This window comes from Leopardus geoffroyi, chromosome A1, assembly GCF_018350155.1.
Source record: "Leopardus geoffroyi isolate Oge1 chromosome A1, O.geoffroyi_Oge1_pat1.0, whole genome shotgun sequence".
NCBI classification, from domain to species: Eukaryota; Metazoa; Chordata; class Mammalia; order Carnivora; family Felidae; genus Leopardus; species Leopardus geoffroyi.
This window is the reverse complement of record NC_059326.1, coordinates 186,546,403-186,568,810: the sequence shown is the minus strand read 5'-3', so window position 1 is coordinate 186,568,810 and position 22,408 is coordinate 186,546,403. Positions and strand designations below refer to the sequence as shown.

Here is a 22,408-nt window from a genome sequence, read left to right as displayed (position 1 = left end):
TTCAACTTCTCAAGCTCAGTCCAAATGTTGTGTCTTTCATGAAATAATCACTGACCACCATCCCCTACAGATGCCTTTTTACTGTTACCATAGCACATGGTTAATAATATATATGTTTACCATTCAGTTCTATTACATTGATATTAACATCTAGAATGTGAGCTTCCTGAAGGTGAACATTATTTTTTTTTTAATTTCTATATCCTCAGCATAAAACAAGCACTTAATAAATAAACAAACATTAAATTGGACGGATACTGGTTGAACAGGTATAAATCATGAATTCAATAACCTGTTATTTTCTTTACTTACTTATTTGAGAGAGAGACAAACAGAGCCTGAGAGGGGGAAGGGCAGAGAGAGACGGAGACACAGAATCTGAAGCAGGCTCCAGGCTCTGAGCTGTCAGCCCAGAGCCTGACACGGGGCTTGAACTCATAAGCCTTGAGATCATGACCTGAGTGGAAGCCGGGTACTTAACCAACTGAGCCACCCAGATGCCCTGACATGACTTTTAGTCCCTCCATATTTGTGTTTTCAGATTTGAAATTGATATTGCCTGCCTATACTTTTCTGCCATATAATGTATTCAATGTTCTATTGCTAACCAAGCCAAAACAATTTTAAGCTGGTGACCAGAGGACCGTCCCTTTATTGCCATTTGTTTCCCAGAGCAATTTTGTCCTTATTGCACTGGATTCCCAAACAATATTGCATGGGAATTTTCTACAGTGTCCACTGAGAGGTTGGGTATCCCTTAACAATATAAAAAAATATTGTTGGTCCAGAGAGTTTAAGAGGACCAACTTTAGAAAATGGAGTCAGAGTTGTCATACATAAACCATAGTGTATAATAGTGTATACTTTGGAATCAGCAGTAATAACTAGCTCTGGGACATTAAGGTAGTTACATACCTGTTGTATGCCTCATTTTATCCTTTTGTAAAATAAAAATGAAAATAGCTGCTTGTAAGGCAGTTGCACAGATTAGAGATAATGACAATGTACACAATTGACATAATAAGCATTCAATAAATATTAACTATTATTATATAATCTACCACTTTTTCTTCTTCCTTTAGTAGTTTTGTCCTCCAGTACCTCCCAGACCCATTTTACCACTAGGAGGAAGCTCTTTAAATCCTCCTTCTCATATCACTCCAGAATAACTCCATAGCAGAATCTTTGAATCCAAATATTCACTTGAGGAGTGCCTGGGTGGCTCAGCCAGTTGAACGTCTGACTTCTGCTTAGCCATGATTCTACGTTTGTGGGTTCGAGCCCCATGTTGGGCTTTGCACTAGCAATGTAGAGCCTCTTCACATTCTCTGTCTCCCTCTCTCTATCTGCCCTTCCCCTGCTCCCATGCTCTAAAAAATAATAAAAAAAATAGACATAAAAAAACCCCACAAATATTCACTCAAGGTCTCTGTCAAAAAGCTCTTCTTTAGGATGCCCCCAATTAGCCTCAATCTCCTACTGAATGTTCTTAGGGATTATGTAATTTCCTCCTGAAACATACATTCATGAAACCTGTCCATGGTGTTTCATGCTATACTTGAACATTTTGTTAACAGGAAACTCATTTTCTCCTATGGTACTCCTTCCTTCTTTGGATAAATACCACAATTAGAAACTATTTCTTTAATAGAATGGAAACTTATTTTTCACTGGCTTCTACCCCATGGCCTTAGCTTATACCTAGTTTTGAATTCTGATCCTGCCATTTTTTAGCTGTGAAATTAGGCAAGTTACATACTTGCTGATTTACAAAATGGACTCAATTATAGACAACTCAGATTTTTGTGTTAGTAGTGAATGAGTTGAAGTATATGGAGCTCTTAACATAATTCTAGGAATATGGTAAATGCTAAATATTTGGTATTTATTATTAATATTATGTTAATTTTCACTAATACAGTCTTAAATTGCATTCATTATTTTTAGACTGACTTGCTCTCCATAACAGTTTCTAAGCAAACAGGGAAAAATGTCCTTACTAGATGGGAAGTAGTTACATAAATACCAGAATCCTTTGGTTCAAGCCCCTTCTATACTAATGCTTCTTTTGTATCATAGAAAGTACTATTTAGTGTCTGGTACTAAGTTTGCTTTTTCTGTGCAATAATTTTCTTTATTCATCCCTGAGTATAGTGAAATTAAATGAAGTCATTCCATTTATAGCAATGTGGGTGGAACTGGAGGGTATTATGCTAAATGAAATAAGTCAGTCAGAGAAAGACAGATATCGTATGTTTTCACTCATATCTTGAGAAAACTTATCTTGAGAAACTTAACAGAAGACCATGGTGGAAGGGAAGGGGGAAAAATAGTTACAAACAGAGAGGGAGGGAGGCAAAGCATAAGAGACTCTTAAATACAGAGGACAGACTGAGGGTTGATGGGGGTGGGGGAGAGGGGAAAATGGGTGATGGACATTGAGGAGGGCACTTGTTGGGATGAGCACTGGGGATTGTATATAAGTCAACTGACAATAAATTATATTAAAAAAAAAAGAAAATGTGTTGTAGTCATCATCTGGAGAAGTTTAGAGTGAAAAGAAGAAGAGGTATGGAAACCAGGTCCTGTAATGAAAAAGAGAAGCTTTTAGGAGTGTTTAGGAGCTTAAATTTGAGAGGACATGATACATAGCTTTGTTTAAATGGCTGCCATGTGGTCTTTCCCTAGCAAATCATTGTGTATGGTTTCAAATGTGAGAGCTAGGACTAGGGACAGGTTTCAGCTCAGCACAAGTAAGACAATGTGAGAAAACAGATGCTGGATACCACTTGCCAGGAATACTGGAGGGTGTCGGGGAAGGGGGGGTTGATGAATAACCAGAAAATTCCACACAACTGTGAGATTCAGTAATCTTAAAAAAAACTACTTCACAGAAATCTTGCAGTCTTTCCTTTTTTCTATTGTTTCTTCTTAGTCACAGCTAATTTATTGAAATGTTCCATAAATAATTTATGTCATGTCTTTAGAAATGACTCTTAAGACTGTGCTATGTGTCTGCAATAGGAACGGTCACCTTTGTAGAATTTAGATTCTGAAGCTACAGACTGCGAAGTGGGTGAATGCCGTCTAGATCTGGCAGGAAGATGGTGATGTGAGACACTTGTTTCTATTTCTTGTGTTCCTGAATTACTATTTAAAAAAATATATATATATATGTATATACATATATACACAGTGTATATATACACATATATGAGAGGGGGATTCACAATGCTTAAAATTTTAACGTTTAAAGCGACTTCCTTTCCTCCAATTTCCATCTACCAGACTAGGTAAAGAATGCTATTTTTTCAGTTCAAACATTTCTCTGTTCACCTGTGGCAAGCCTATTAAAATAGTGCCCACAACATCAGCATTAACCATGTCCATGGATACTTTATTCTTACAGTGTTTGTACATTGGGAACCTTAATCAGCTATTTCCAGACATTGTCTCTTATAGGCAGCATTCATGAAATTGGCCGGGTTTTTAAAGATAGTGGTAGGACCTATTTATATCTTAGCTTGAGATGACATATCTTTGACAGGAAGGATAAGCAAAATACATAAACACAAACAAACAAAGAAACCAAACCAAACAAACAAACAAACAAACAAACAAAAAAACAGAAAAAAAAATTAAACCAACAGCCAGATGACCAGGAGTTGTTCTAGTGTATTGTAAGTGCTTTTCAATGAATAATGACGGGTAATTTTAAATGTGGAGGAAAGGTGCATCTGATGCCATAAAGCTGATGAAATCAGAAAGATAACCCAAAAGGATCTCAATATTGTTAAATTTTATAAGCAGTAAGAGCTGTGTAGGAATCCTTCTGTGAACCACAGAAATAATAAATGCTGAGCCATTGGAACATAATCTCAATCAGCAAGATGCCACAGCTTTCCAGATTTTCTCACAGGGACCTGCTAATTCCATGCCAAAACTAGCAGTGGATTTCTTCCTTCTAATCTCCCCTAATGCCTTATTCAATTATTGTCACTGCTCTCCGACCATACAGTGTCCTTTCAGACTCTTGTTTCCTAACTGAGTCTACCAGAAGAGGCTGAATGTCCATCAGGATGTAGTCTAAGACCATAAGCCACCTTGTTCTACATGAAAAGGCAAAAACGAGAATAAGAGAGCAAGGGAGACCTTCAAAGTTTTTCTGGTAACCTCTTCATCTACGGATTACTGGCTGGACGCAAACAGGGAAAAGAGATATGAGGGGTCTGGAATATTACTCTAGTTGATTGGCAAAGGGGTGCTTGTTAGGAGGGAGGAGAAGCCAGGAGGAGGGTGAACTGGGGCATTGCAGTGCTCTGCAGGATGGCGTCGCCTCTGCCCTGGCTGTACATTATTCTATGGTGAGTAAGATTTTGTTTTTTCCCTTCGGCGCTAAGAAAAGTGAAAGCGCACACCCACTGGGTGACTTCTGTACCAAATCATGGAAGAAACCTGGGTGGTATGGCATGTATTTGTGGTGGAGTATATGAGGGTGGATTGGACAGCCTATTTTCTCTGAGGCTGGGAATGAGGATCATTGACTGTCTACTCACAGGGTAGAAAATACCCTAGGGAAACTTGAAGATGAAGGCAACTTCTACTCAGAAAACATCAGTCGGATCCTAGACAACTTGCTTGAAGGCTATGACAATCGTCTGAGGCCGGGATTTGGAGGTGAGAGACAGTATCCCTACTAGACCAAACATGTGTTCTCTCCTTCTCCCTTCCTGCTGTTCTAGGAAGGATGGCTTCAGAGGCTTCAGAAGGATGGCAGAATGGTAAGGTGCAGGGGTACTGGGAAAGGCCATGTGTTCCCATCGGGTCTCTGCCCCTTCCTCTGTTCGTGACCTTTTATGAACATTATTTGAACCCTCTAAGCCTCAGCTTCCTCAGCTGTAGTGTGGGTGTATGAACAGTGCTTGCTTCAAAGAGTTACGTGAGTGTAGAGTGAGATTCTCCATGTAAAGCACTTTTCTTAACATTTGTCCCATTAAAACTATCAAGATGTGTTATTGTTATAGTTTTTATTATTAGAGTATTAACTTAGTTCTCTTGCATTCCTTAAATTCCCCCAAAATGACGAGAAAAATTTCAAAATAACACAGCTGGTATGAGTTTTCAGAGTTGAAAAACCCAAGGGTTCCTGCTACTGAGATTGCTTTAGGATAGGTTGCAGATTCTGACCATGAGAAGGGACTTTGTGATAAGGTCATTAATTTCAGTCTCCTTAACATCACTGGTGGTAATTGCCCCCATTCTTCTGGGCTAATTTCAGGTGCTGTCACTGAAGTCAAAACAGACATTTATGTGACCAGTTTTGGGCCCGTGTCAGATGTGGAGATGGTGAGTGACTTCTGAGTGAGTAGGGTAGTTTTATTTGGTGAAGGGAGGGCAGAGTCCCAGAACTAACAGTATTGGGCATTGTTACCAAGCTTGGTTCCAGAGTCCTAATACAATATGTGTGCTCATGCTTGGAGGGCATGGCCATTAGAGCAGATTCCTGGCTTAATCTCCCTCACATTTCACTACTTTGCTTGAATGCTTTAACCTAAGGGACTTTTTAAAGTCCTCTCTTCTGGCCACATATCATGCACTGATTTTTTTCTACAAAGATAAGATTTTCCCCATCTTTATGAAGTCCTGGTAAATTTTTAGAGTAGCAAAAAGAAAAACCAACAAAGATGATACGCCATATAAGAGTATATTGAGAATATCTATGAAACTTAAAATATAGCTATTTTCTGTGGCACATCCTTCTCAGTATATTTTACTAAACAGTAGAGAGCATCATTTGGAAAGGCTAGTATGTTGTACCTTTTGTGTTACGAATGGACCAGTAGGTGTTCTGGGAACTCTGTTCCAGGTACAGATGGCTGTAGGATTCGTAAGAGAGTATTTATAGTAAGTGGCAATGAAAATCTGAACTAGTCTTCTAGAACAAAGTGTATCATGGTATTTTTTCATAGTTCTCAGGTACTATCTCCCCCTAAAAGTAAAATATAAATACTAAAATTGAAGTAAAAATAAATATATAGTTGCCTCATTTAATTAGGAAAATGTAACTATGGATAAGTAGTTACTGGAGACTTTTTATCTTCTGCTTTTTTGAGTTGTCAAGAAAAGAAAAAAGCAAGAAGGGAAGAAAAGAAAAAGGAAGCAGTACAAGAGGAAGGGAAAGGGAGAGGGAGGGACAAAAGTAAGAAAGAAAACAGGGAAGTGAAGGAGAAGGAGGAGGACTTTATTTAAGAGATAAATGTATTAGGTCTTGAAAGAAGGGGGAGTCAGAATTATCCTGAATCCTCAATTATTTTACTATCATATTTTTCATTGACTACTGACTCACCTCCAGAATAAATAATCACAACCATATTATATTATATTATTGAAGTCTGGGGAACACTTGGAACTTCATTTTATGTATGTGTCTCATTTTTAAAGTATATTTATACAGTGGAGATTGGTTATACCCTAGACCATTATTATATGGATATATTATGTGTCAAATTATACTTTGAAAAATCTAATCACCACTTGTAACAATAGGTCTCATAAAGGAACTTATAAAGTAGTCAAAGCAATTATTGGCAATATTTTGATATACTTACAAGCTGTTATATATTATTGACTTTTGCAATGCCCTCACCATAATTCTTAAGATTTCTAATGTTATTTCATAAAAGCCACAAATTAAAACTCAAAGTTCTAATTATGCATACTTAAATGATCCTCTGAGTAATTGTGGTAACATTTGCTTTTATGTTCTCTGAGAACAATATAAAATAATTATGATGTGCAGCCAGAGTACACTTATCAAGCAAAGTTTGTCTATCCTTGGAAGTTGATTTCATGGTACCAGGGTTCTTGGAGACACCTTTGAAGATGGACAAGACATTGAGGGGAATGGTTAGACTAACTGATGGTGGGATGGCCAACACAAAACCTAGACTGTAAATCTTTTCATATTTTTCTTCTAAGCTAATGAAGACAAAATTGATAGGCCAATAGATGGAGAGGTGGATGACTAATAGAAAGGAGGAAGAATGTGGAAGAGGGTAAAGGTGAAGGAGGGAGGTTTGCACGACACAATACTATCTTTTATAATAATGTTGCAAACTTTGCGTTTGAGAAAAATAATAATTTACTGAAATCATAGTTTTTCTGATAGGCTATTGTCATTAAAAAAGTTGTTTTATTTCTTAAATTTTAGAATTGGGTATATAAGCTAGTGAATCAACTATTCTTAATAAACTATCTCCCCAGTTTGCATGAATATCTTATTTTTTTTCTTAGGAATATACAATGGACGTTTTCTTCCGCCAGACTTGGACTGATGAGAGGTTGAAGTTTGGGGGGCCAACTGAGATTTTGAGTTTGAATAACTTAATGGTCAGTAAAATCTGGACACCTGACACTTTTTTCAGGAATGGCAAAAAATCAATTGCTCACAATATGACAACCCCTAATAAACTCTTCAGAATAATGCAGAATGGAACTATTTTATACACTATGAGGTGAGGTTTTCCCAATTCAGCTTCCTCTACCCAAATGATTTGTCCATCATACTAACTCGGAACCATTTATTTCAATGTCCCTAGGCTTACCATCAATGCTGACTGTCCTATGAGGCTGGTTAACTTTCCTATGGATGGGCATGCTTGTCCACTCAAGTTTGGGAGTTGTAAGTTACAAAAGACTTCTGAAAGCCAAATAATGCATTCAAAATATACAATTATTTGATTATAGTCAGAGACTGGGAAGCAAAAGAGAAATGTTACTATGATACTCTCAGTGAGATTCCAGGAATATACTCACTTAATCATGTCTGTCAATCTTATAAATAGAGGTTTTAGTCACACAGAGTAAAGAATACCATTAAAGAAAATTTATGTTTGTATTTTCCTTTTTATATGGACAAGATTTGCTTTAAAAAGGAAAAACACAACTAGTCATATTCACTGCTGTTTGTTTAAAAAATTCAGATGCTTACCCCAAAAGTGAAATCATATATACATGGAAAAAAGGACCACTTTACTCAGTCGAAGTCCCAGAAGAATCTTCAAGCCTCCTCCAGTATGATCTGATTGGACAAACAGTATCTAGTGAGACAATTAAATCTAACACAGGTAAGAATTAGACCAACTCATGAATGCAACCCAGCAAGGTGACCCCAATGCACATTTTCAAAGTATATATTTCTTTCTTCTCTGCATTAGCCATCCTCAGCTACGCTTGCTGTTTTGAAGTGATGAGTAGCTTTCTTTAAAATTGATTTTGCAACCATGTGCGTATAAGGATTTGTGTAACCTTGGGATGAGTAGTTTTCTATGTATATGACACAAAGAACACCACCGAAAACAGTGAGCTGATGTATCTATCATTCACTGATTAAGTATCTTTGTCATACATTGAAATATGCCTTTGCTTGTTTTCTTCCAGCCCATGTTAATTTAAAGATCTGCAAGATTTATTTCCAGCTGCATTCTTTTTGCATACTGTCAAGAGCAATAATTCTGATATATGTGTCTTCCAACAGGTGAATACGTAATAATGACAGTTTATTTCCACTTGCAAAGGAAGATGGGCTACTTCATGATACAGATATACACTCCTTGCATTATGACAGTCATTCTTTCTCAAGTGTCTTTCTGGATTAATAAGGAGTCTGTCCCGGCCAGAACTGTCTTTGGTATGCTTCATTCTTTGGCTATACTTCACCCATCCTCAAGCAATTATTGCTTGTGTATTTTAGGGGAATATTCACACTAGTGCACTTTTTCAATCCACAAAGGAAATAGACTCCTATCTTATTCAGGCATATGTATTACATAAAATGACCCTTATATTATCCTAAGCTGTGTGGTGAATCTACAAAAAATTTGTCTTAGCAAGAATTCTGGCTGGATTCCTGTGACTTTCATGTGCCCTATTAAGGAGGCTTTTTTGTTTAGTTTTAGTTTTTTTTGTTTTTTTCTTTTTTAAAATCTCAGGATGCTTGGGTGGCTCAGTCAATTAAGCACCCAACTCTTGATTTGGAATCAGGTCACGATCTCCTGGTTCATGAGTTCGAGCCCTGTGTGGGGCTCAGTGCTGACAGCTGACCCTCTCTCCCCTCCTCCCCTGTGCTCTCTCACCCTCTTGCTCTAAAAAATAAATAAATGAGCATTAAAAAAAATAAAATAAAATCTTAATTTGCTATTTCATAACTAAGGAAAAGCAGAAAAGTAACAACTGACATGTAAACCCATGAAAACAAAGGCTAAGATATTGAACCCTGATATATAAATTATATCTAATATATAAATTAAATCTTGCTTTTATTAGATTGAATTGTAAAACGTTGCCATTTTTCAAGATCTTAAAATAGTTAAATATAACCAATTTCCCATGGTTCAACATAAATAATGAGCTCCATTTATGATATATAGAATCACTATTAGTTTTGATGGAACAAAATGTAATAAGAGAAAGATCTGTAACCGAAAATATCATCAATAACAAAATCCAATTTTTTTCTGAGTTTTCATGATTATAATTTAGAAGTTCATAGGTAAGACCTGAGTTGAACTGAAATCTCACATGAATTTTGACTTTTTAATTTAGTATATTTTAAAATAGACCTCCTTCTGCAAATTATAAAAGAATATCTATACAATGATGTTGACCATCTTGAAATTACATAAATTCCCCAAGTATAATACAAGACATGAAACTGTTGACAACTCAGTGATGAAATTATTTTCTCATGAGTAAATATTTTATCTTAAAATCAAGCTAGAAATTTTAAAAAATGAGGGACTTAATTTATGTTTACTATTCATACCAGATAGATTTCTTAAATATGATAATAGATATTATCATCTATTCAAATAGACCAGGAGTTCAAGGTTTTAGTACTTACATGATAATTACTTGCTGTGAGTTTTCTTAAGAAGTAAACAACTAGAATTATTTGCGAGTTAAGCTTTACAATAGTTAAAGTAAATCAAATTAAAAAATATTTTTTGATCAACTCCAGTGTACATGCCACTGCACTGGGTACTGAAGGATACAAAAATTTTAATACTTATGACAGTAATTGTCAACAATTAAAAAACAAAAATAACATGGGCGTCTGGGTGGCTCAGTCAGTTAAGCGTCCAACTTTGGCTCAGTCAGTTAAGCGTCTCACTGTTTGTGGGTTTGAGCCCCACGTTGGGCTCAGTGCTGACAGCTCAGAGCCTGTAGCCTGGTTCAGATTCTGTGTTTCCTTCTCTCTCTCTCTGCCCCTCCCCTGTCTGTGCTCTCTCTCAAAAATAAATAAACATTAAAAAAAAAACAATAATAACAAAAATTACATTTGCAGAACGTTTAATCCACTGACACATTGTCATTTGATGTTATTATCAGATTCTAAATGCTAATACCGCATTTCTCATTCTTTTTCATTTTAGGGATCACCACTGTTTTAACCATGACCACATTAAGCATCAGTGCCCGGCACTCCTTGCCAAAAGTGTCGTATGCAACTGCCATGGACTGGTTCATAGCTGTTTGCTTTGCTTTCGTCTTCTCTGCTCTTATTGAATTTGCGGCTGTCAACTATTTTACCAATCTTCAGACACAGAAGGCCAAAAGGAGGGCACAGATTGCAGCCTCACCCCCAGTGACAATATCAAAAGCGACTGAACCCTTGGAAGCTGAGATTGTTTTGGTAATTGTTTACTTTTCTAATGTTACCTACCAGTTAGGAAAAGGCAGCCAAATGGTGATCACAAACAACTTAGTAGTCCAAAAATACTATTAGTTGAGCACAAGTTACATAATTCTGGTTCTAAGGCCAACTTCTTTTCCAACTTCATAGAAGAAAAGAAACCTGAAGCAGCAATCCTTCATTTATCTTTGCTCTAAACTTTTGGCATTCTTCTTTTATCATCCTCACTGGTACTAGCAGATTCCGTGCTCTCAGAGGAGATGAGAAAATTCTTCTCAGCCTTTAGATGTTTCCTTTGAACAGGTTTACTTCTACCAACTAGGGAGAATAAAGTGAAAAAGAAAAAGTTCCTAATGAAGCTTCAGAGTCTTAGGGAAATAAACAGGGACTCCTATAGAATAGACAATTTTTTGTTAGAAATTGTCTATTTGCTGCTTTATTTCATGAAGGCAAGATGTGAATAATAGGTTCTGTGAATGCTGAGTCATAAGCAAAGTTTTTGATTTACGTGAAAACATTCTCATGTTCATATTTGTATATTAAATGCATATATCCCAACCTGTTCTTATTCAAAGACTTAATAATAAGTGATAAATACCTATAAAATTCAGTTTAGATTTTCTGTTGCTAAGCTCTGGTCCTCAAAGGTTTTTTGAAAAAGAAATAAATGATAGCATTAATAATTCAAGGGTCATGAATGTGTCCCCAAATTTCAATTTCACATCTGAGTAAATTCTCACAACATTTCAACTGCACACACTTTTTTTAATGGATTTTAGAACTTATTGACAAATGCAAGTTTTTATGTCAATGCAAATTCCAAATAGTAGTTCTTAAAACAAGAAAATTTTGCTCTGTAACATCAAGTACTGCAAACACTTTGAACTAAAAATGTCTTTATAACCAATTCTTGTGAACATTTCCAAATCACGGAACCACGTGAAGTCTAGGTAATCCTTGGTTAACTTTAATGATAAAAATTACTATGTGTGTTGTACTTCTCAAATACTCAGGCATGTATTTGGGTAAAAAGATGATACTTTCCTATTGAAACATCTGGTTTGATATACTAAGAAACAAGTTTCTTGGTATATTTCTTGGAATCTATTTTCTCCAAGGATAAGATAAAATAAGATATAATTTAAAGATTTTTTTTCTTAAATTAGCTCTCATTAAAAAAAGTTTACCATTCTTTTTACCAGTGATCCAGACTAACTACCTCTGCTTACAAATCAAAAACAGTGTCTCAGAGGGGGGGAAATGTTAGTTACTAGTTGGTAGGAAAACTAGAAATTGATTCCATAAGTCCTGATATCCACCAGAGGCAGAGGCCATCCCCTCCCCAATAATTTCTCAAAGGTTGAAATATAAAGGCATGCATACTGCAATATAAAATATTTTCAGAATGCTAGGCCATTCCCAAAATTCTTCCCATGACCTAATGTTGTTTTCTTTATATAAATGTTTTGAAAGGCCACAAAAATATCAATTTTATAGCAAAAAAGATGCTACTCTGAAGACTCAGTCCAAAACACTTGAAAATATTTTTTTCAGAAAATATTTTTGAGAATTATTTTGTTTGTAAAAATAAGTGATTATGTTATAAACTGTATATATATAGACATGTAATCAATATATGTCCCAATGACCATACATTATCTTAACATGTGTCTATAGAGAAAGAAGAATTGGTATTTATCAGAATTCAGTTTAACAGTTTTCTTTGAGAAATGCAATTAAAATCAAAAGAGAAATTCATGAAAGACAAGATAAAAAATAACTCAAATGATTTTAAATATGTTCTTTGATCTGATATTGAGATAAAAAGAAAGACCAACTTCCTTATTCAATTCTTTTGGAATATGGATCACTGAGAGGAAAATGACTTCAAATCCTTGGAGAAAGTATAGAGTTAGCATTCCCTATGTCTATTATTTTAAAGGTATAATTTATTAATAAGATGGAACTTAAGATCTCAGGTTTTCATATAAGCTATCTTCTATGATTCTAAAATAGTAACCTATAATGAGCAGGTCCTTTGGGAAGCTAGATAAAAAATGCATTTTAAATCATCTCAAAGTTGACTGCAAGTTGACTTTTTTCTTATGAAAAAATTTATTTCTTAACCTGGTTTCACTTAAAATATTTTAAGGCAATGGAAAGCTGCATTTTGTTTCTAAAAGGCTGGTCAAAGCATAAAAATAAAAATAAAAACCAAAATAAGCAAACCTAACAATGCAAACCTTGTAGGTATCAAAAATAAATATAGATGATTACATAGAACATTTACATTTTATTTATTCATGTCAAACCTTGGCAATTTGCCTTATATAATGCAGAGGAACAAACATAAATTACACATTTGCAGTTTATACAACACAATGGTATATTATGATTGCCAGGTCATTTTTTCTTTCAAATACCATGACATTTAAAAATGGCTATTCAGTTGTAATCAAAATAACATTACTTGAGTAATTTGAACATTAAAATAGCAAACCAATGTGGTGAGGTTGAAGTAAAATTACGTGCTTAGATATTTCATGTGATTCTAAGTTTATATTTTAATGTCCTCATTGCTTTTCACAAGAAACTACTTAGAATGAATATGGGAGAAAGTTTATCACTTTGATTTTGACCTTGAAATGTAATATAATAATGGCAAAGAAATTCAGGAGTTTTAAATGTAGTACTCAAACCCAAAGAGACATCTAAAACTAAATCCTCAGCAGTGTTCTGTAGACAAATGATCCTCCTGGTTTTAAGGCATTTGGAAGTAGATACTGGGTTTTCTTTCCTTCTTCTTTTCTTTCTTCATTTCTTCCTTCCTTCTTTGTTTTCTTTCTTTCTTTCTTTCTTTCTTTCTTTCTTTCTTTCTTTCTTTCTTCTTAGATTTTGAGAAGAAACTGTCCACAGCTTCTTTCTTGCTTTTATGGTATCTTCCTTATTATTTTTATCTGGCATGCTCTCTTGGAATTAGAGAGTTATTCTTATCTTCATGTTTCATTAATTATTATGTGACTAGGGTATATTTATTTTGTGTGTAAGACCAAGTTTGGACCTCAATCAATTTTTGGATTTTTTTCTAGTTTCCTTGTTATTTTGAAGGTCTAAGCCCTCATTCCTATGTTCCTAAGAATGAATTCCCCCACCTATTGACACATCCAATGTGGCTTTTCTTCTTCACAGGAGGTGTGATATTCTTGGTAAATTATCTACAAACAAAATTGCCCAAAATTTCATTAGCCAGGACAATAATTATATTTATACTGATTATGCGGTTTATTCATTTATTTTTTTTTTCTTTTCATCTGGAACCCATTTATTGAATACCTATGTATTCATTGAACTATTAATACCATAAGTACTTGTTAAATGTTTTTATGTTCCATATCCTTTGTAGAATGCCGGGGATACATTTAGTGATTGACATCAATAGGGCCTCTTCCCTCTCAAGCTTCTTGTTCAACAGGAAGAAAGACAAACCAATAAGCCATGACAAAACATTGTGATAAAAGTTTAGGTTAGAGACGTATAGTGGCTAAGGAAGAGCCATGTGAGAATACCTAACTCGACTGGAGGAGTCATGATTCTGAAAGAAGTGATGCCTAAGCTGAGATAGAAGGATGAACCTGGTCCTGTTGTAGAAACACTAAGTCAATTGCTAGAAACTTGGGCATAGAGAGGAAAATAAGACATATTATGCCCTTTTTATAATCCCTTTCAAGGTTGGGATAATCTGCTCAGCCATTATTATGTTTCCCTCCACCTATGTAAAGAGATACAAAGTATATAATGAAAGATTTGCCTCCTGCATTCCAAATATTGCCAAGATTTCTTTGAATACTATCATTACTCTGTAGAACTAAGGGTTAAAGTAAGTTAATGAGAGACTCTGAGTCCCTTCACCATGGTTGTGCTATTGCATAAATTATAGAGAGGGTAGTGTGGATTAGATGAGGGATGTAGGTGGTTAGTTCTTTCCCCATACCCTCTATCAAATCCCCATCCAGTATTTCCTTCTCTACCCTCTAAGCATTCCAATATGGTTTGTAGACATGTGCCCCACACCACTAACCCACCAGATTGCTGCCAATAAGCTGCTTCTTTATAGAAATTCTGGAATCGTCTCTGTCCCAATTCTACCAGCTATTACGTAGATGCAAGAAAATTTGATGGAATTTTTATTTCTTTCATAATAATTAATATAATAGTGTTTTTTTTAATATCAAGTACTAAATGTTTTCAAAAATGTTTTCTCTTGGAGTGCCCGGGTAGCTCAGTCGGTTAAGCATCTGACTCTTGATTTCGGAGCAGGTCATGATCTCACAGTTCTTGGGGTTGATCCCCGCATCAGGCTCTGTGCTGAGTGTGGAGCCTGCTTAAGATTCTTTCCCTCTGTCTCCCTCTGCTCCTCTGGCACGTGTCATCTCTCTCTCTCTCTCTCTCACCCTCAAAAATATTCTCTCTTATATTTGTTGCCCTGTTTGCTGGTTCTAAAAACAGATGCTTTGTTTGTTCCTTGAGTAATGCAGCCCTGGTTAGAATCTCTCTCTTGTGAGGTAACCCATTGCCCCCTCCTCTATAACATATTAGATTCACTGAACGTCATATCAAAATTGCCTTAACCACTTTCCAAATGTCTTATCCTTACATCAAATAACTGATTGTCATAAAGTCCACTTTGACTCAAAGTACCTTTGCAATGTGGCATTACTTAAAACAAAGCAGTACTCTATAAATACCCAGAGCAGGATGGCATTCAGCAGCAGGGGAGCGCTGGAAAAATTCAAAACCACAGGTGTTCCACTCAAAACAGTGACAGCCCCAAGCTGAGCCCTCATCTGGACTCTGACAAAAACCTATTTTACCATCAGCTGAAGCTGCTGGGCTTACAATAGAGCAGGCGGGGTCTGATGCAAACCTGTATCTTGAATGGCTTGTAAAATTGGCTTTCTTTTCATTACAGAAATTCAGTGTGATTCTTCTAAATCGTAGTCCAGTTTTCTGTATTGCCAATTCCCAATTATGCAGGAACTGATTGTCCAGCATGTGGGTTAGCCAGGCCTCTTGCATTTCCTTGAGCATATCGTATTTACTGCCTGCTAGAAATACCCCCCAATCACTGCTGGGCAGTGAGATAGCTGTGACTCTAAATCAGTGATACTCAGCGGTAAGACTTTTCTCCCCAGAGAATATTTGGCAATATCTGGAGATATTTTTGGCTGTCACAACATTGGGGAGTGGGTTGCTGCAGGTATCTTGTGAGTAGAGTGCAGGGATGCTGCTCAACGTCTCATGATGTACAGAACACAACAAAGAAGTATGCTACACAAAAAGTCAATAATTCAATGGTTGGGAAGCCATGCCCTGAACCTTAAAGCTGATGGGAAGAAACCACAAAAATGATTAAGAGTGTGATTGGTAGCATCACAGGCACTGCCAGTTATTGTGTGAACTTCCTGCTTAAGCCTTCATTTGTTCATCTTTAAAATGAAAATAATACTATTACCTTATAGATTTTTTCTAGGAATAAGCAAAATAATGCATGCAAAATGCTGTGCAGTGCTTGTTACTGGTAAGCATTTAGATATGGTACTTACAGTATAATATGAAACAACATACTAAAATATAATGTAAAACAATCATAAAACTTTTTGTTTTCTCCTCTTTGCCTGACTAAGAAATTCTGGAAATTTTTAGATTTTCATTCATTTGTTGAATCAGCATATGCTTATTAAGAATATATTCTGTTCTATGCACTGGCTAGGCACTATGGGACACTCATACTTAAGAATAATATGCCCTGTGAGGTGCCTGGGTGGTTCTTCAGTTAAGCATCTCACTTAGGCTCAGATCATGATATCGTGGCTCATGAGTTCAAGCCCCACATGTGCTCTGTGCTGACAGCTCAGAGCCTGGAGCCTGCTTCAGATTCTGTGTCTCCCTCTCTCTCTGCCCCTTCCCTGTTTGCAATCTGTCTCTCTCTCTCTCTCAAAAATAAATAAACATTAAAAGAATTTTTTTTTAAATGAAGAATATATGCCCTCTACCAATAAGTGGATTTCACGTCAGGAAAGGAGATAAGGCACAATAATGTTTAGAAGGAAGAATGTAAGAACATGATAATAACTTTAAGGCAAAAAAGTATTCTCTCATATATATATATATATATATATATATATATATATATAAAATATCTATCCATCTATCTATAAATCTATTAGATAAATATATCTTACATTTTCTTCCTCAAATTCTTAACAAAAAGAAAAAACTTAATTCCTAACTTTAAAGATGGAAACTTCATTTAGTAGGTAAGTAGTATATGTGGAATTGCAATCCAGGGCTCTTTGACTCTCCCGTCTTAACTCTTCAACAAGCCTCCATAGAGATTGTTTGGAGAAGTAGATGAGGAAATGGCAAATCTTTAATTCCAAGGTAATGTCATTAATTTTTTCATGGTGTTTGGTCTTGAGTTGATGTTGCTTAACGCTGGACAAAAGTCATTTGGTAATTCTTATTAAGTGATGTGTGACAATGCCAAAAGATTGACAAATACCTTTTTGCCCCACAGCTCTAAAGAGGGGAAGATAACACAATGCTTTATATTTTTATGGAAGATTATGTTTTATAATCACTTTTTTGTCTCAATGAATTTTTTTTATGTCTACCCTGTTTCTCCTTAAAAAAGAAATGAACACAGGCAATGCATGCCATTAAAAATCAAGGTGAGTTTAAAAAGAGAATCTGCTTTAAAGGCTTGCCCTCTTTCTACTCCATCACGATCCTTAGAAATTTTACTAGAGTAAAATTTTTTAGTGTTCCATGGATCTGGGAGGAGGATAACTCTTTTTGGAAAATGCAACAGTAATACATTTTGCTCTTTTATGTGGAGAATATTTCAATAACATACTCAATGGCTGAAAATTCCAATTAGAATCTGAGATACACAATAGAAAGCTCTTGAAAGAAGTTACTGTGTTTATTTCCTAAGACAGGCAGCATACACTGAGACCAAAATACCACTACTCTGGTCCTATCCTCATACTGACTGGTGACCCTGAGCACAGTAGTCCTTATTTGTCACATGTTTTTTAGTAGAAAGTGTCACTTCTTTCCTAAGGTCAGCAGACTGAAACCTCTACTATTTTAAATTATCTTCTACTCCCAAGACCTATGATTTATTTAATTCTGTCCAGAATACTTAGCTCAATTCTGCGCCAATACCTAACAAATAAAGATACACTTTCCCTGAAATTCACCATGGGCGTGAGAAATAAAACTTGACTATAGAGATTCATTTTTGTTTTTGGTGAAGAGAGAGATTTTCCCATGGTCTCTAAAAGCACACTGGGCTTGAACTGTCAATGATGTCTATTATTATTTAGATACTCAGTAAATTCCATGACAAATCAAACAGCAAAATTCAGGAGAGGAAGGTAGAGAGAAGAGGTTCTTGGAATTGTTGTTTCTCACACTCCAAATGTCACCACATCGGCAGGTCACTCTGGTCCTGTGGCTCAACCAGCACAGGGGAGGCAGCTGCCTCATCCTGTTGCCGCGGGGTTGCTGGCTAAAGCCACAGGAGTCTGCCCATGTGAGTAACATACCCTGCCAGGCATCAAAGTGGTGATTTTGCTGCCAGGGAGAAAACAAGGCAGTTTTACAAGAGCAGAGATAATGTACAGCAAGTGTTCGAAGGCAGACCCAGCAACGACAACCTGGCCACAAGGAGAGTGACTATTACAGGATGTAGACAGGAAAAGATACAAATAAAAGGAAGATTCCCTAGTCTCTAACAGTATGAAAAGAGGCTAAAGCAAACAGAATTAGAGTCTCTGAACTAGACCAAATCCTTCAGAGTAAAAACAAGAAAATGTGGGGATGATGAAACAAGCATTGAGATTGACCAGCGAAGTTTATTACTAGTCACCATAGCTGTGCAACTATGGACGAGGCATTTTCACCTCCACCCTCTGGACTTAGATTTCTCACCTAACAATTAATATGCTAAATATCTCTTTCAAGACAAAAATTAGTTGTCTCATGATTTCAAATGATAAAAAAAACATATAACAATTCTGAGGTCAGTCAATGAATCATTTTATGGTGACTTAGAATGGAGGGAGACCAGTGGAGAAGTTCTGAATGGGAAGAAGAAAGCTCTCAATATAAAACTTCTGGGCTTAAGAGGCAATTGTATTTCAAGGAATGAACAGTCATCCCATGCAATTTAAAGGTATTGATACTTTGCCACTGGCTTTTCACATATACAAGCACCTTAATATTTTTTGTTGTTATCTCAGCTGGTTCAAATTTATGAATGTGTGATGATAAAGATGTAGGCTAGAAGAATGATATCAACTAACTGAACTGCTATATTTTCTTCTTTTTTTAGTGTTTGTTTATTTTTAAGAGACAAGAGTGCAATCAGGTAAGGGGCAGAGAGAGAGGGAGATACAGAATCCAAAGCAGGCTTAAGACTCTGAGCTGTCAGCACAGAGCCCAATGTGGGGCTCGAACCCACAAGCCATGAGATCATGACCTCAGCCTAAGTTGGATGCTTAACCAACTGAGCCACCCAGGCGCACCACTATATTTTCTTATATTAACTAATTGTCCATATATTCCAAAGTGAATTCCCCTCTCGTTGCCCACACTCATTGCCCTATAGGCTTATGCATCACCAGCAATTGCAAGTGGCTAGATAAGCCTTTGTAACACGGTTCATCTCTTCCTAATAGCCTAATGCTCAACACAGTTTCTGGGGTGTGGAATATGCTTGGCATCAATTTCTGATGGATTAAATTATAGGATGTTAGATACAAACAAAACATTTTTTTAAACTTAACACTTTCTTGGAAAAGCAGCACTATCAAATACTATTAACAATTTGCTAATATTTTATCTTACATAGTAAGTAGTCAATAAATATCTGTCAGTGATGAAAAAGTGAATAACTAAGTAATCTCTAGTCTTTTACCTAGGCTGAATTTTATGTCTTTTCCCTACAGCATCCTGATTCCAAGTATCATCTGAAGAAAAGAATCTCCTCTCTGACCTTGCCAATAGTTCCATCCCCTGAGGCCAGCAAAGTCCTCACTAGGGCTCCTATCTTACAGTCAACACCTGTCACACCCCCACCACTATCTGCAGCCTTTGGAGGCACCAGTAAAATAGACCAGTATTCTCGGATTCTGTTCCCTGTTGCATTTGCAGGATTTAACCTTGTATACTGGGTAGTTTATCTTTCCAAAGACACAATGGAAGTGAGCAGCAGTGTTGAATAGCTTGCAGCCAGGATAACTTCTACTCTATAAGTTCTCATTTTCTAATTTTTAAAAATAGCATTAAGAATTGTATGGATGCTTTTCTGAACATTGAAAACTGTAACACATAGCTTTGAGTAAGCATATTTGGGCCAAAAAGCAATAATGTTACCCCTCAAAACTGGAAGTTGAAGGTTGTTGAAAACTGACTTTTCTATATGTTAGAGGAAGAATTTGTATGAGAATAAGATGCCCTGAAGATGAATTTGCCAATCTTTGTCTTTCAATGTTCAATATTTTAATTGTCACTGTGAAGAGCATTAACCACAAAGATAAAATAAGAAATGCTAATACTTCCAAAGGTTGCCTTAAAATATGTTTATTTTGGCTTAGTTGTCAAAGAGTACACAATATAAATAGTCTAAATATTTATCAATAGGTTAATACCAGCATGTTGAAGGCCTTTGTGCTAGTAAAATGGTTTCCAGTGACATTGTTAAGCCTGTATTAACAATTAACAGTTAAGCCTGAACTTAGCCATTTGTTTTTAACCTTGCTGTGCTATTTTACCTCAATAAATACATAAAGTATGCATATGTATATTGCTTTAATTAAGCTGCAATACAGTGGTGTTTTATCTCATTAGGAGCTCCTTTAAAAATAATATGCTCATCATAATTCCATGAGATTGTAGAAAAAAATGAGACTATAAGGAAACTTTGTTATATTTTGACTGTGGTTATATCTCAGATCTTCTATCTTTTTAAGTATGCCACTAAATAACGCAAAAATAAACATGGTTCCCTGGATCTGGTTAATAAAGATAGGGAAAAAGAGCTTTCTCTTAAATATGAAGAAATGAAGTGGTTACCTCTACCCAATGTTAGAGTCCCCAGTGATTCTGAAAGGTAGAAGGTATGGGACAGGCAGTCTCAGTCATCTCACTCTAAACAGAGTTAAGTTTGTATTCACAGAGACGATTTTTCAAGTCTTTCCTGCTTCACTCAACATGCTTTCGGTTGTAAGATGAATAAGGTCTGAGCATCCAGTGTATAATATGACAACTAGAGTACAGCACTATATTACATAATTAAAATTTGGTAAGAGAGTAGAACTTGAATGTTCTCAGCAAAAAAAAAAAAAAAGGGAAATATGTGAGGTGATAGATACATTAATTGACTAACTCAGTGAGGAGAATCATTTCGTAATGTATTCATATATCAAATCATCACATTGTACACTTTAAATACCTTGTGATTTTGTCAATTATACCTCAATAAAGCTGAAAAAAATTAATTGAGACTATTTCTCTTTTTATGCTATCCTACTTCTCCCTGATTCTAAGTCCAGCCATGTTTCTCCCATATTGAATGATACTCTTAGAGAAACAGGAACTAGGAGTAGGAAAAAGCATGTGATGTGGTTTGTCCAAACTGATAAACTCTTCATTGCTGTTGTTGGGGCTTAAATATCATTGATATCACCCTGAGCTATGAATGCAGAAAAAAACATTTTGAGATTACTACTCTTGAGTTAATACAGAAAAATGGGAAAATTCTACAGCCTAACAAATGACAAGTTAATTGAAATAGCTCTCTACTAAGGGGGGGAGACAGAGAAGTCCAACCAACATCTCCATTAACTAGCTCCGTGACCAAATCTCTTGGTCTCTGGGAGACTTCCTTCTATTCTCAGCTATAGGATAAGAGGGATGGATCAGATGCCCTTTTGAGGTCCTTCCATTTTGAACAATTTATACTTGTGTCATTCTTATTCTTTTCTATGTAAATTAAATTAGTCTAATTATATAGGGCCTGTTTCTGTTTTAGAAAGTACAATAAATGCTAGGCAGAGGTTAATCATCTTATACTCTATGTTACATTTAACCTTCCTCACAAATCAGTAAAGTACGTACCACTATTATCTTCCATTTATTTATTTATTTATTTATTTATTTATTTATTTATTTTTGAGAGTGAGAGAGTTGGGGGGTGGGGAGCAGAGGGAGAGGTAAAGGAAGAATCTTAAGCAAGCTCCACACCCAGTGCAGAGCCTGATGCAGGGCTCAACCTCACAATCTTGAGATCACAACCTGACTTGAAATCAAGAGTTGGACATTTAACCTAGTGAGCCACCCAGGCACCCCGGACTTCCATTTCAAATAAGAAACCAAGGTACAGAGAAGATAACTAATTTTCTTCAAAAGCCAGTGGCACTCAGATGGTATAACTGAGAGCCACGCCCACATAGTGCGAATCCATAGCTTGTTCACATAGCCATAACCATACATATCCTCATCAAACCCAGTGTAACTCTGTTCTTTAATCCCCTCCAGAATGCTCTCATCTCGTCTTTCATTTCCTGTAGTAATTTTCTGGTGTTCTGACATCCTTCCTGCCGCGTCCTCAGCAATCATTCTACATTTCACTGCAAAGGACATTAC

General features: G+C 36.0%; 1 protein-coding gene across 4 annotated transcripts; it reads left to right on the top strand.

Annotated features, from left to right (window-relative positions):
• Positions 1-3,886: 3,886 nt before the first annotated feature.
• On the top strand, positions 3,887-21,150 carry GABRA6 (gamma-aminobutyric acid type A receptor subunit alpha6). Of its 4 annotated transcripts, XR_006718476.1 has the most exons (11): positions 3,887-4,364; positions 4,559-4,677; positions 5,279-5,346; positions 7,294-7,514; positions 7,599-7,681; positions 7,983-8,126; positions 8,537-8,689; positions 10,434-10,693; positions 17,073-17,134; positions 19,095-19,130; positions 19,711-19,827. XR_006718476.1 is itself a non-coding variant. In XM_045502715.1 (10 exons), exons 1-10 carry the CDS (start codon positions 4,327-4,329, stop codon positions 19,984-19,986), a joined length of 1,398 nt encoding a protein of 465 aa, XP_045358671.1. In that variant the 5' UTR covers positions 3,890-4,326; the 3' UTR covers positions 19,987-21,150. The 4 variants fall into 4 exon arrangements, 3 of the variants coding, with proteins under 3 accessions (XP_045358671.1, XP_045358678.1, XP_045358687.1); XM_045502715.1 differs by lacking the exon at positions 17,073-17,134 and having other exon boundaries at positions 3,890-4,364; positions 19,711-21,150; XM_045502722.1 differs by lacking the exons at positions 17,073-17,134; positions 19,095-19,130 and having other exon boundaries at positions 3,901-4,364; positions 19,711-21,150.
• The last annotated feature ends 1,258 nt before the right edge of the window (positions 21,151-22,408 follow it).